The 15,350-nt window shown below is 27.5% G+C and overlaps 1 protein-coding gene across 1 annotated transcript in view; it reads left to right on the top strand.

Moving 5' to 3' along the window:
* LOC113377087 (dopamine receptor 1) overlaps positions 1–15,350 on the top strand; it is a 325,240-nt gene that overhangs the window by 302,684 nt on the left and 7,206 nt on the right. The window contains exons 5-7 of the mRNA XM_026617279.1: positions 5,001–5,209; positions 9,983–10,099; positions 12,649–12,871. Coding sequence (XP_026473064.1) covers positions 5,001–5,209; positions 9,983–10,099; positions 12,649–12,871 — 549 coding nt within the window. The remainder of the gene's footprint in view (positions 1–5,000; positions 5,210–9,982; positions 10,100–12,648; positions 12,872–15,350) is intronic.

Raw genomic sequence — 15,350 nt, 5'->3', positions numbered from 1 at the left:
TTGAATATTGAGAAAAACTTTGATGAAATAGGAAATATTGTAAAACCTATAAAAATCAAACTTTATCTAATATAAACTTAGTATTGTCACTGTTCAATATATAAAATAGCTCAATAAATGTGATGAAACTAGTGCAAAAGATAAGTAATTTCATATTTATTATTCAAGCGCGTACGTTCTATCGAAAAAATATTCTAGGATTATCCGAATAATATATTTCATATTCCTTATGGAAAGATTCTTTAAATAAAATAAGCATAAAAGTTTAATAAAGCTAACTTTGTATCTGTTAAATATATAAATATCATTATGCTAAAAGCAAGTAATCGCAAATATATATTTTTCGCAAAAAAATAATGCTCGAATCTGGAGGTAGTACAGAAAACTACTCACAAAGAGGACAAGGACATCTTGCTTAAAACGGACGCATTGGACTGCTTGCTTGTTAGTTATCACGAACAAATATCATATAATTTATGTGTTGTGTATTACTTCTTAAAGAAGTTGATAAATATAACAATATTTATTATATAATCATGATATGTAGCATGTTTTTTTGAATCCTTAGAACATAACCTCTCTTTTTGTACCGTATAACGTGGATTTGCATAACACGCTAGTTTGTATACGTTATTTAATTTATTATTAGTTGTTTTGTTATTTTTAAGTGAGTTTAAATAGTTTTATTTAATTAATGTCTCTAGGATAACTTATATGTGGTAAGAGAAATCACCTGAAACTTAACACTGGCAAGATATAAACAATATAAAAATAGTTCAAAATGATAACTGAATGAGGAATAAATTAAATTCATAGTTATTTCAACTCTAGTGCAATGTATAAAAAATAATCTGTTACCAATTATAACTCAGCGTGCATCAATTTTTGAATAAGTATATAATTTATATAATAGTATATTTTTTAAAATATTTTATATTTTATAGATAATAGATATTTCTGAAAGATCAATACATTTAGAAATGTCCAAAAATCTCTTTTAAATTCATGTTAATATATACACATATATATATATATATATATATATATATATAAAATTAGTTATTTATGTTATTAGTTAATTATGATTTAGAAAATTAATTACTTAAAATGAATAGCGGTAAACAAAGAATACAAACAAGAGTTTATTTATTATCTATATGTATTTATTTAGTTTGTAGTTCAGTTGAAACTTTATCATGTTCTATTTTGTTTGTTTACTTAGTTCATTCTTATATAACATGAAAGCATGATAAGGAAAAATTGCTGTCATGTATGTTTTACTCAACTTATCAATAAATTTTATCATGCGTTATTGACAACTGGGTGGACTCATTTTCGTTGGACGCATCCATTTGTTATAAGCGTGTGAATAGTGTAAATAGTTCTTTTGTATTGTGTTTATTTGACTTATTTATTTAAATTTTCTTTGGTTGCAAAAAATAATTTTGATTGTATTTCAAATATAACTTTTAAATAACTTGTTTTGGAATAAATTTAGTCATTCATATCTGATATAGATACATTTTTATGTATATATATATATATATATATATATATGTGTGTGTGTGTGTGTGTGTGTGTGTGTTTTTGTTACTATAACAGTCAATTGACATACGTATTGGCATACTTTGGTCTTAATCTTAATGTTAATAATTATAGTTATGTATGTACACTACAAGGGGAGAAAGGCTATATATAATAGATAATCTGACTTTTAGCTGAACCTGGATCATCTGGCATGACATACATTCTGGGATCCGTAGGCACTCAGACTTCTAACTCTCATGCCATATAAGGCTGACTATGACTAATTACCAATTGTGACATACACTTTTGTATATGAGGATCCGCTCTTCGAACGGAGTGTGTCTATCTTGTACGGTGGAGCGATCTTGTACATTTATGATCATGTTTGTATATCATCGATATACTGAGTCCCAGAATGTAACTAATGATCCCAACTGTCCTAAAAAATAAAAAAAAACTTTCTCACGTTGTTTGCAAAATATGGGCCTTTGAGTGAAACCTAGAGCTTTGGTAAAATTATGATCATTTCTAGGTTATTGTGGTTAATTTTTATTAATTTTGTTCATTTAAACTTTGGAACTATAACCGTAAATAACAGTTTCAGGACTACGATAAAAATAATAGTACAATTGCCTTAAGTTTTCAAAAATTAAGACTTTTGTTGAACTATGAAATTAAATTTTTTTTAAAATTGGTCGACTATGATATGTCATCGTTTAACAAAAAGTGTAAGTGTGTTGGCAAGATTTACCAAGATTTAGCGCATTTAATCAGGATTGTAAAATCCTAATTATTATATTAGGTATATATAATATTATACCTATTATTATTGAAAAATTTCGAGTAAACTGCTAACGTATTTCGCTCACATTTAGTTCAAGTGTTTCTCTCTCGCACATGATGCAAGCGCGTATGACAAACATTTGAACTAATTGTGAGTAAAATGCACTAGCAAAAATCATGTAATTTTTAGATTTTTAACTTCCCGTAGGGTAGTTATAGTAATGGGTCAAAAATCGAAAATGAAAATTTTTGCAAATCTTCACGTTTTGAAGGTTTCTGAACATTTTGACCTCAGATAAAATGGATGTGTGTGTGTGTGTTTTGTATGTCCGCATTTTTTGTCCACGTTTTCGGGCGCACGGATCAACCGATTTGAATGGTTCAAAAAACATTTAATTCCTATTGATAGGGAGATGTGCTGATTAATTTTTGGCAAAGGCAGGTCCAGCCGTTACGGAGATACGGAGCATAGAGTGCACAAAATACAAAACGATTTGAATTATCTAAAAACATTCAATTTGTAATGATTGGAAGAAGAAGTGATTAGTTTTTGGCAAAAACAGGTCCAGCCATTTCGAAGACACAGAGCTAATTGTGCAATTAATCTGTTTTCATATTTGTTGATTTTAGTATGCGATCGCGCACTCCTTTTGTTTACATTTTAATAATACCCATCCTGTTCTCCATCTAGATACTTGTTTAGAATATTTCTGTAGAAGTGTCACATGTTTTTTAGTACTGAGTCAAGCATTGCAAGGAATAGTTGGTGTTTTTTGTATATCAAAAATTAAATGCAAATTAAATAAAATATTAAATAAGGTGTAGTATACAAGTAACTGTTTTTGATATTACACTGAAGATGATGCATACCATAGTCTCGAAACGTATGTAATTATTAAATAAAGTGTGTGTTAAAAATCTGAGTGCTGCATTGTTCATATTTAACATTTAATATTCTTTCTACTCATATCACAAAATTCTATTATATATATATATATATATATATATATATATATATATATATATATATAAAAATGGCTCTCGATCAAATGATTCGGTAAAACTCGAAAATGGCTAAACCCGTTTGGCCAATCGTAGTCTTGAAAAATTTGTGCCAATCCAGAGATGGTCAGAAAGGTGAGATATTATTCCAAAATCGCGTAGAAACTTTACATTTTTAATTTAAAAATTTGTGTAGAAGCGTAATTTAAATAAAACAGTGGACGGTGGCTAATACGTGAAATGTCAAACATTTTTGACAGATGATGTTCAATTACATTTAATAGGATGTCTTACGTGAATATTATTTAATTATGATTAAATTGTAGTAAGTAGTTCTGTTTGTAGCTTTATTTATATACAAAAACGTTAGTAAACGGGTCGCAAGTGTTACTAGAGACTCAAAATATCAACTTTTTTGAAATGTTAATATGAAAATGCACTTTTTCGCATATTTTGCTCAAACACGAGGCTCTGAAAGATCTCATTTGTATAATTATATACTCATTGGTATTTATAAAACATTTTCTAGTTTATATTATTTTTTATTTGCGTTATTTAAATTCAGAACCTAAAGGGACATTTTGTCGAATAACATTTTCCCAGTTATAATTTCCCAGAATTTATCGAAGAATAGATAGCAATATATGAAGGTCCGGTGTTAAAAAGGTCCATCAACAATGTGTCAAAAACCAGTAAAGTTAATCATTGTTTAACAACAATATTTGAAAGTAGAGGGAAAAAGATGTATAACCTGCTGCAACCTTGATTTGAAAACTTTGCTATCGGGAGATAAACGGTAATCTTTGAAAATCCATAATAAAAGTATTTTCTTCTGTTGGTAGTTTTTTAGCATTAGTTAAAAATGTAATTATTTTATAAAATACCTTTAAAATTATAATAAGACTTTAAACCTGTTTACCACCTGGCCGTTCCAAGTTACCCCGCCTATAGGGTAAAAAGGTCTAGATAACAAATTTTTGAAAGACATAAAAAAAGCACATTTGTACAATGATGAATTAGAAGGCAGTTTACTGAACGTAGTCAGATAATTGTTCATTTGAAATTTGTTATTTATTATGATATGATTGTTATGGTTTTCACAATATAGTTTATATTTACTCAAAGTCAAATTGGACCTTTATGCCTCGCCCTGCTCTACATATATATACTTTTTATTAAATTTACTTTAATTCATCGAATGTTACTTGAAACTTTTTAGGAAGCAAGTCAAAGAAGAAATACTCAATTCATTTTCTATCTCTTCTCGCAAAAATTTGAAAATTTTGTATAAGCTCGGTAGTATTATTTACAATTATACACAAAATCCAGAATCTAAAAAGAATCTGAAGAACTTGAAACGTAATTAATAAGTCGAAAGACCAAAAAAGACTTGGATGGATTATACTATGTTTTCTATAGAAAGTGTATAAATCTTCCAGTTTGATTGTATTGACAAACTAATGGGATTTATTGTTTTTATAATACTTTATTGTATATAGCATTGAAGCAACACATCCTTATACACTTAAAGTATTAATATTTTTGATTCTCTAGAAATTGTTTAGAATATATCTGGCTTAGCAAAACAATGTTTGCCGGGTATGCTAGTATATATATACAGATTTATACGTGTGTATAAATGTATAAATCGGTAGAAAATAACTGATCTTTTTGTAATTAATTTGCAGGTATCTACTGCCGACTGTATTGCTATGCTCAAAAGCACGTGAAAAATATTCGCGCAGTGACTCGCACCGCCGAACAGAAGGATGACGAGACCACGCGCTGTCCCGCCGTTCGCTGCAAACACAAGCACAAAGTCAACCAAATGTCGACGAGCAACCACCAGCACAGGTCCCATCATCACAGCAGCCCATACCACGTTAGCGATCACAAGGTGGGCGCCCTGATTGTTGCAATCCTACTATTGCATCCGAATTGCTTACTCACGGATTAATTGTAATCGTATATTGATGGACGTCTCTAGAACGTGAGCTCAATCATGTTCGCCAACATAGGGATTTAGATAAAGATGAGGAATGTGTATAGTATGATAAAAAAGCTAGATCCTTCTTATTAGCCACATTTGGTTTGGAGATAAATTGCAGAAATGTTAATTATTATTCAAGAATAAAGTTACTTCTTATTAAATTCCCGTAGAAGTTTATGTTTTCATCAGAAAATCCGACTCGCTAGTTTTATGTTTTCTCGACGTTTCAAGCCTTTCTGAGTCGAATGAGACCAATTTGGAAAAAGTATGTGTATGTGTGTGAACAGATTTTTATTTTAATTTCATCGAATTAAAAATTTTTGATAGTAACGTAATTTAATTTTAATATTATTTCTTAGTTAAAATAATTTTATTCTTTAATTTAAAAAATAGTGTTTAGAATAAGGTAACTTAATTAGGTAACTTGTATCATATAAAAGTCCAAAAACTCTATAAACAATATTTTTTTTAATATACTACAGCTTGAATAATATATATATATATATATATATATTATATATATATATATATTATTATTATTATTTTTATTATTATTATTATTAATATACTACAGCTTGAATAATATATATATAATTCTAGCTGAGAATCTTGACATTAACGGACAAGTTGATGTAATTTACACTGATTTTAGTAAATCTTTTGATAAAATAGATCATAATATACTTCTTACTAAATTATCTAAAATTGGTTTTAATACTTCATTTACTTATTTCTTTAAAAGCTATCTTCAAAATCGTAAACAGTTCGTTTTTCTTAACGGATTTTTGAGTAACTTTGCAACTGTCAGCTCGGGTGTGCCCCAGGGGTTCACCCTTGGTCCTCTTTTATTTAATATTTTTATTAACGATATATCGTGAGTAATTAATTGTCCTCATCTATTGTTTACAGATGATCTCAAGTTATATCTTGAAATAAACTCAATAGATGACTGCCTAGTAATGCAGTTTCAACTAAATTTATATCACTCCTGGTGTGATCAAAATAAACTGGATCTGAATATTTCTAAATGCAAAATTATTAGCTTCACAAACAAACGTGTTCCGACGCATTTTGATTATAAAATTTCTGACACCTACATAGAAAGGTGTGATGAAATATCTGACTTAGGCATTATATTTGATTCTAGTTTGACTTTTACAGATCACATATCTAATATATGTAACAAGGCGCAAAAATCATTAAGAATAATATTAAGAAACTGCAAAAAATTTGAATCTAATATGTCACTAATTAGCATATACTATGCAATTGTGCGTTCAAAGCTGGAGTATGGATCGATCATTTGGTATCCTAACCATTGCAATAATTCAGATGCGATAGAGAAGGTTCAAAAAATTTTTTTTAAAATATCTATATTTTGAAACGCACAAAATTTACCCTGAACGAGATTTCGACCACAATATTTTACTTAATGCATTCTGCGTATCATCCTTGCTACACGTCGTTTCACTGACAGTATTTTTTCTGTTCCTGTATAAACTATGTAATAATGCCATAGATTGTCCTCAAATTTTAGACTAACTATTCTTTAACGTTCCTAGACTCTCATCACGAACTCAAATGTTTTTCAAATATCCTACTCCTAAGACTAATGCTCTATTAAACTCACCTATAGTGCTAATGTCCTCTAATTTCAACTCAATTAATAAAGATATAGATATTCACAATACTTCAGTAAAACAATTAATTACCATCTGTAGAAGTTAATCTTGATATTTTGTCATGAATAAGTTATTTCCATCATATATAATTTTGTGTTACCGTTAAGAATTTGATAGTTTTTTTTTATTTTGTGTTACGTATTGTTATGTTACGAATTATATTATGTTATGTGTTGGTATATTATATATTTAATATATATTAAATATTATATTTAATGTTATATAATATATATATATATATATATAATATCATATATATATATATATATATGAATTATATATATATATATATATATATATATATATATATATATATGAATACTTAACAGAAAATTTTATAGTTATTGGCACAATATATAAAACATTAATTATTAATTTTGTTTAAGTACGGATTAACTTTCTCTAACAAGGCTACACATTATTCTGAAACATATAAAATGTATGTGCGAATGTTTATAAAAACAATTCATAGAATCTTATAGCTTAAGGGACAAGGGCAAATTTTATCAATTTGCTTACATTTCAAAAATTTCTGTTTTTTCCCTTTAGCCATAAATATACCTATGAATTGGTTTTCAATGTTTGTTTTTTTTTTCATAAATTGGTCACCTGATCATTTTTACTTCATAGGTAAAACAGGATAGTCAAGGAGAAAACGATTTATCATTTATTTTTAATTTTAAAAAGGTTTTATGGGCTTTATTTTATTTTGAGATAATGGTGGTGAACCATTTACCTCCAGACTTTTAAGCGTCGCTTTACCTTAATATACGCTACACCATTATTTGATTTTTTTTTTCAAATTTTGTTTAAAATTTCTAAATCAGTTCTAAAAACAAGTTTCCACAATTCTAACGACAAATCTCAAAAAAAATAGTAAATACTTACTCACTTAAATTGAATAAAAGGCTACTTTGTTAACATTATTATGAATGCTATGTGATTTATAGTTAATCCCACGTATAAATTATTTTAGATATACCTATTTATTTCTCACTTTTAGTTCTTTTTTACAAAGACAGATATAATTCAGTTCTATTTTATTTTTATTATTTAAATATGTTTTCTTACTATATTTACTATATGTGTGTGTGTATTGTTGAGTGTATATATATAATATTTAGTATCAATAATAATCACATTTTCACAATGGAAATGTGACAAATGCATGAAAATTTATCAAACTCATAAACATACGAGAAGTATCTGCTTCATTTGAACATGAATTGCTACTCATTAAAAACTTAGCTTTAATATAAATTTTTATCTTCTACTGCAATTACCTAAAGAAGAGCATCGGTTATAATTAGTCTACATTAAAATTTAATTCTTCGGTGCTGAAGCTTGAGAAAAGATAAAAAAATCAGTTTATGAAACATAATTACATCGAAAGTTTTAATAACACAAAAGCTTATTTGTTCTATTACTTGCATTTTATTTGATTTTGAGATTATAAATTTTACTTATTATTTAACAAACAACGAGGATAGTATTTTTTATTAGACAGATTTATATATAAATTTGCGCAATTAAAGTATAACGTTATAATTTTATTGTTAAATAATATTATAACAAATATATTTATAAGGCTGCGCCGAAAACGCTGTTTCTTATATTTTTAATTAATATGCACCCTACCGTTTTATTTGCTGTTAAGGTTAATACCATGGTGTTTTATACCTTTTTTACAGAAAATTCTCACCATTTTAACTTAACTATCTTCCTACGGTAAGCATAAATCTTATGTAGATTTAGCACTATTTAATATTGTGAGAAAATCTATTTTTTTGAAATTTATTTTATCAATCACGGCACTTTAAATGCAAAAGAAAATTTTTTGATAATATAATCTTCTCCAAACAATCCGAAAAATTGTAGTGTTCATTTTCGTTTCATTTAAATTTATTTTAGAAATAAATATAAAAATCTAATAATAAAAAATATTAACTTATCGGATATTCATTACAATCTGATGTTTATCACTTTTATAAAAAATATAGCATTTACATTTTAACGAATTTTGTTGCTATTTACATTCATATTATGTAGAATATAATTAGCATTCTTATGTTCAGAAATTTTTATATATACCTATATATAAATATATATATATATATATATATATATATATCTTAGTTAATAATTTGTGCAATGCTCTTAGCTAGAAATTCAAATATAAAATGCTATTTATTTTCAACGTAATATTTTCTTGCTAATAGCTTATGCATATTTGATATTTTTCTAAATAATTCATAACTCATGCAATGCATTAGTATATATGTATATATGTAATATGTAATAGGCAAAAAGATACACCTTTTCAATTTAAAAAAGATTTTATGACTATCATAGTAACATTACTTAATCAATGCGATGCCAGCTTAATCAAAGTAGAAATATGTTTTTTTTTTTTGTTATTTTCCAAAAAATTATCTTTTGGTCTTTTCTACCCCATGGACAAGACAAAAAGGGATAATCAGGAGGCAAAAAGATACACTTTTTCAATTTAAAAAAGATTTTATTATATGATAGTACCATTACTTAATCAATCAATCAATGCTCTTTAATTGTTAGGTTGAAAGACAAAGTTAAAAATCATAATCTATGTATTTTTAAACATAATAAACAAATAAAAAGAATCAACTCTGACTGTTATCATAAAGCATGTTTTTGTAAGAATTTCTGTTTAATTTATCATAATCAGACACATTGTTTCTTCAAATACAATTATTACAAATTGAGTGAATACACCTTCTGTTTGAAATACATAGTTTGATAGGCACATTTTTTAATAAGATTGCTCTGAATTACTTTTATATGAAACTTTGTCAAAAGAATTTATCATCAGACTTGGAATAGCTATTAATTTAATTTATGTAAATATGTATATATATATATATATATATATATATATATAATTCTGACATAAACATTTTGTAATATTCTGGTGGATCTCATCTATCATCAATTAACGAGAATGCAATGATCTAATTTGTAGGCCGCCATAACAGTGGGTGTGATAATGGGAGTCTTTCTAATATGTTGGGTTCCATTCTTCTGCGTCAACATCGTGGCAGCTTTTTGTAAAACCTGCATACCCGATCTCACATTTAAGGTAAGTAAACTTTATATTTAATTTATGCCATTAGCGAACTCGTTATGAATAAATTAGTGATTTTTAAGTGATGCGATTTTACTATATTATGACTCCATTTTATTTTTGATATTAGCAAGTTGAATTTTTTTAATAAGCCTGACATAAATTATTAAATATTTTATGTTGACTTAATTATTTTAATTTAATACTGTATTAAGAAGACGTCATATGTATCGAAAAAAATCGTAACTAATATATTCATATAAGATTTAACAACTTTATTATAACAATTACCATGGCATAATAATTAAAAATGAAAATGGCTGCTATTATTATAAATAAACAATCATTTAATAATTATGTTCTTCATATAAATATATAAATGAACTTTCTTGATTTCAAAAATCTTTTCATATCAAGTTTTTTTTTTCAAGTAATTTTCAAATACTTTGTGATAAAAGTACAACAATGATAAGCGATTTACATTTTCTTCTTCATTGTGTAAAATAAATAACATATATAGAGTAGAGCGAGGCTTAAAAAGGTGGAAATATTCACCACTAATAAAACAAGTTAAGTTAAGATTCTGTTAACAATATTTGGAAGTAGAGGGGAAATGTGTATAACCTGCTGTCGCCTTGATTCTTATGATGGTGATATCGGGAGAAAAACGGCAATGCGTGAAAATCTATAACAAAAGTATTTTTATTCGTTGTTAGTATTTTTTTGGTTGTGAGCACTACTGTTTAGTTTACGAGAGCTTAATATAATTTTTAAGTGTACGTTATTTAATTATTTTATAAGATGTGTTGTTAATTTTAATTTAGATTCAACAGTTTTTTTTATATAACCTTTATAAAAGCCTAAACATGGATCGAATAATAAAGAACCAACTGAACCTTTATTCTGGCAAAGGTGTAAACAATGAAGATAGTAAATAAAACAGCAATTTAAGTTAAAGAAGCTATTTACAAGAGTTTTACTGAACATAGTGTGATAGTTGTTTTGATATGTTTTATTTGTTGCGATGTCATTGGTTTGGTTTTCACAGTGTAATTGCTTCATTTCAAATTAGACTATATACAGTGGCGTCGGAACTGTGTGGGCTGGGTGGGCTTGAGCCCTTGAAAAATATGTATAAAAAAACGAACCCACTGGCTGCCTATCAAAAAAAAACGAGCCCACTTATCAAAAATTTGCTTCCGACGCCACTGACTATATATATATATATATATATATATATATATATATAAATATATATATATATATATATATAAATATATATATAAGGTGGTTTTAACGTTTTTAAAATTTTTGAAAATTTTTCCGTGCTATTTCCATACAAAACTTTGATTGAATTGCGCTCTATCAAAGCGTTAATATTAAGAGCTAAAACTTTTAGAGAATTGTTTTTTTTGGAACCTATTGAGCCCCTGGGAGCAAGGAAATTCGAAAATGACCATTTTAAGGACCACCCTAATATATATATATATATATATATATATATATTTATGTGTGTGTGCGTATACATACCCGATTATATCAGCATATTAGTTTTGTTTGTTTATCTTCCAATCTGAAGATGAAATGTTGGAAACTATATATATATATATATATATATATATATATATATATATATATATATATATAGTTATATATATATAGTTATATATACAGAGCCGGTTCTACCTTGAATGCAATGCATGCAAAAAATGCGGGCGCACGCCTTAAGGGGCGCTAAAACTCCGCAAATTAATAAATTATTGTTCTGCTTATTGCTTAATCTCTAATTATTTTTTTTTTATTTGAAGTTAACGTGGAATCGAAAAAAGAAATCATCTAAAAATTACGAGCTGGTTAAGTTGAAACGAAATTTGTTAAAAAAATATATACAAATTATAACAGACAAAAATGGAAAATGGGTAGTCAATGCTTAGAAAATGGCTTATTTATTCCGAAAAATTGAATTATAACTTTTGTTTTTGTTGCAAATGTTACGCATCTGATGAACTTTGAATTTTGAAGGCAAGCGTGCTTATAGGTTTATGGAAGTGGAGCAAATATAAAAAATGGAATCAAAATTCACTTTGGAACTAAAATCGATGAGTTTTTTTTATACATACTATAAAGTTAGATACTAAATTCGTTTTTCTTTGTTTCAATATAGTTTAAGAAATATGTAATACCTTTGCATTTTTTACTAATCTTTGGACAACAAAATTTAATTTTAAAACAAATGGAAAAAAATTGCATGCGAGTGCCGAGGACCGGCCCTGTGTATATATATATATATATATATATATATATATAATTAAAAACTAAATCATATATATATATATATACATGTATGTGTGTGTGTTTGTGTACATGCCACGTAATACCTGTAAATAAACACTTTACTGCATAATAAATATACGCCATAATTTTCCATGTATAATATTCCACCTCTAAATATGTCCCTAATACTCATATGTATTTCGCAGCATATTATGCCCAAATGAGAATTATATATCGAAAGTTTAATATCATATAAGTAACATATAATATCGAATTCTGTACGTTTGCAGATCCTCTCCTGGCTTGGATACTCAAACTCGGCGTTTAATCCTATAATCTACTCGATATTTAACAAGGAATTCCGAGACGCCTTCAAGAAGATACTGACGTCAAACCGCGTCTGCTGCACAGGCGGCGAGGAGCAGCGGCTCATCACCGAGATCAGGCACAGGGACCACTACGTCACAGATTACGGGACGAAGTCGATGGCCGCGATCAAGGAGAGGAGAAACGGTTTGCACGTTTATTGACTATTTAAAATAAAACTAGTGGTGCATGGCATAGTGCCTTAAGGCAAATTGCTGGAACTTCCCGTACAAAAAAAAAATTTTTTAAAAGATTTTTTTTTTCAACTTTAAAAATAATAGATTTTAGAGAAATTTTAAATTTTTGAAACAAATTGACTTTTTTGGAAAATAAACTTTTTAAAAAAAAAATGTTTACTTTATTTTGAAATATTTTGGAAATTTTGAACTTTTTTTCAAAGCAATCATACTGCTTTAGCTGCATAGAGAGGAAATATCGAAGCGCGTAAGCGCTGCGTTGCTGTCTAACGGTCAAACGATGTTACGGAACCCATAGAAATGTAAACAAAATTTATACGTATTATTAAAATCTCCATAAAATATCTGATAATTTGATGTGCCTATGCCTAATGATCATTTTAGACCGCCAAATGGCATTTTTTTAACTTCCCGTGGGGTAGTTATAGTAATGGGCCGAAAATCAAAAATTCATTTATGAAAATTTTTGCATATCTTCACATTTTGAAGGTTTCCGGAACATTTTGGCATACCTCAGAAAAAATGGATGTGTCTGTGTGTGTGTTTTGAATGTTCACATTTTTTCGTCTACATTTTCAGGCGTGCTGTTTGGATTTGGCAAAGGCAGGTCTAGCCGTTTCAAAGATACGGCTAACTCAGTTTTTAAAAGAACGGAGCGTCTGATTTTAATAAATCAAATACATTTTACTTCTATTGATAAGATGACCAATTGATTAAATTTTTGTGAAAGCATCTCTAGCGGTTTCTGAGATCTAGTGAAAAAAGTAAATTAGTGGTGTATGGTATCGTGCCTTAAAGCAAATTGCTAAAGCTTCCCGTACGTACCGTAACGAAATGTTCGAGGAATATTAAATGTTTTCAAATAGATTATTATAAATATTGTAACATTGCCTAATATTTTTAAGAATTATATAAACTAAATTGCAAAGTTGAAATTATTTGTTTAAAGTATATTAAAACTTTAGTCTGAATTAAAATTAAAATATGATTTTTTTTTTCAACATACAAAAAAAAAATTTTTTGAAAAAAAAAATTTGAAACAAATTTTTTTTTTCAAAAGCAATTATTTTGTTGAAACAAGCAGAAAGTTTTTTGAATAATTGAAATCGGACGCTTAGTTCTCTCAAAAACTGCCATTATTTGCAAATTTAGCTCTGTATCTTTGAAATGGCTGGACCTGCCTTTGCCAAAAACTTGTTTCTTAGATCATTCAAATCAGATACTCGATTCTCTCAAAAACTCGATTTGTATTTTCTGCACTCTTTGCACATCTCCCTATCAATAGGAATCGAATGTTTTTTGAACCATTCAAATCGGTTGATCTGTGCGCCCGAAAACGTGAACGAAAAAATGCGTGCATACAAAACACACACACATACACATCCATTTTTTCTGAGGTATGCCAAAATGTTCAGAAACCTTCAAAACGTCGAGAAATGCAAAAAATTTCATTTTCGATTTTCGTCCTATTACTATAACTACTATACGGAAAGTTAATAAGTATAACTATCGAAAGAGAATATACTAATAAATTAAGTTAAATGAAAAAATCTTATGTATAACTAGTATAGCTTGTAAAATTCATGTATAATTTTTTAACTTCCCGTAGGATAAGTTATAGTATTTTGGAAATAAAATCATACAAAAGATGTAATGAAGGTAATGAAGCTAGAACTATTGCGAGTCACGTTGAAATTGAGATATTATAGTGAACTTGTCATTAGTTATCAAATTTAAAAAAAAATTTAATGATATAGAACGATTAGTTTCATAAAAAATATTATGTAATATTTGTCATTCGTAATTTAATTTTAAGTTTTTATTTATAGATATTGCTATAGTCCCTCTCACGTGTAATTATTTATTTAGGAAGTTGATTTAAACAGAGCATGAGCAGTAGATTTCATGTATGTGCAAAATTAATCAAATAATTGATACTATATAAAATTTTAATTTTAAGTTCAGATTTTGAATTTAATAAGGCAATATAAAACAATAACTGTCAATGTATGTAATTGCTTGGGCATCCAGAAATGTATAGGAATGACTTTTTTTAAAACTTTATTATAACTTTCTGCCAACTTTTTTATTTATTTTTTTGTTGTGTTGTTAAAGTATTTAACCATTTTTATTTTTATTATGTATTTAGCAATGCTATCATGGCAGACATATTTTATAAAATTATTTTATTAGTTTTAATAATTATCGTTATTTTCTACAGAATAAAAAATAGATTGTCAGCCGAAAAGTAAGGATAATAAATATATAAGCATATTTAATATCCTTACAAAGTTCAAACGATCATTTAAAGAAAATCATCTTTTATATATAATATAGGTAGATATACAAACTAACTTTATCGATGCTTATAAAATTTGTTACATCCAGTGGCGTACCTAGGGGGGGGCGGTGGGGGCGGTCCGCCCCGG

The sequence above is a fragment of the Ctenocephalides felis genome, unplaced genomic scaffold, assembly GCF_003426905.1.
Source record: "Ctenocephalides felis isolate EL2017-DRISC unplaced genomic scaffold, ASM342690v1 CF-g0.4_SCAFFOLD_01886, whole genome shotgun sequence".
NCBI classification, from domain to species: domain Eukaryota; kingdom Metazoa; phylum Arthropoda; class Insecta; order Siphonaptera; family Pulicidae; genus Ctenocephalides; species Ctenocephalides felis.
Note: the sequence above shows the minus strand (reverse complement) of the source record. Positions and strands in the feature narration are given on the sequence as shown.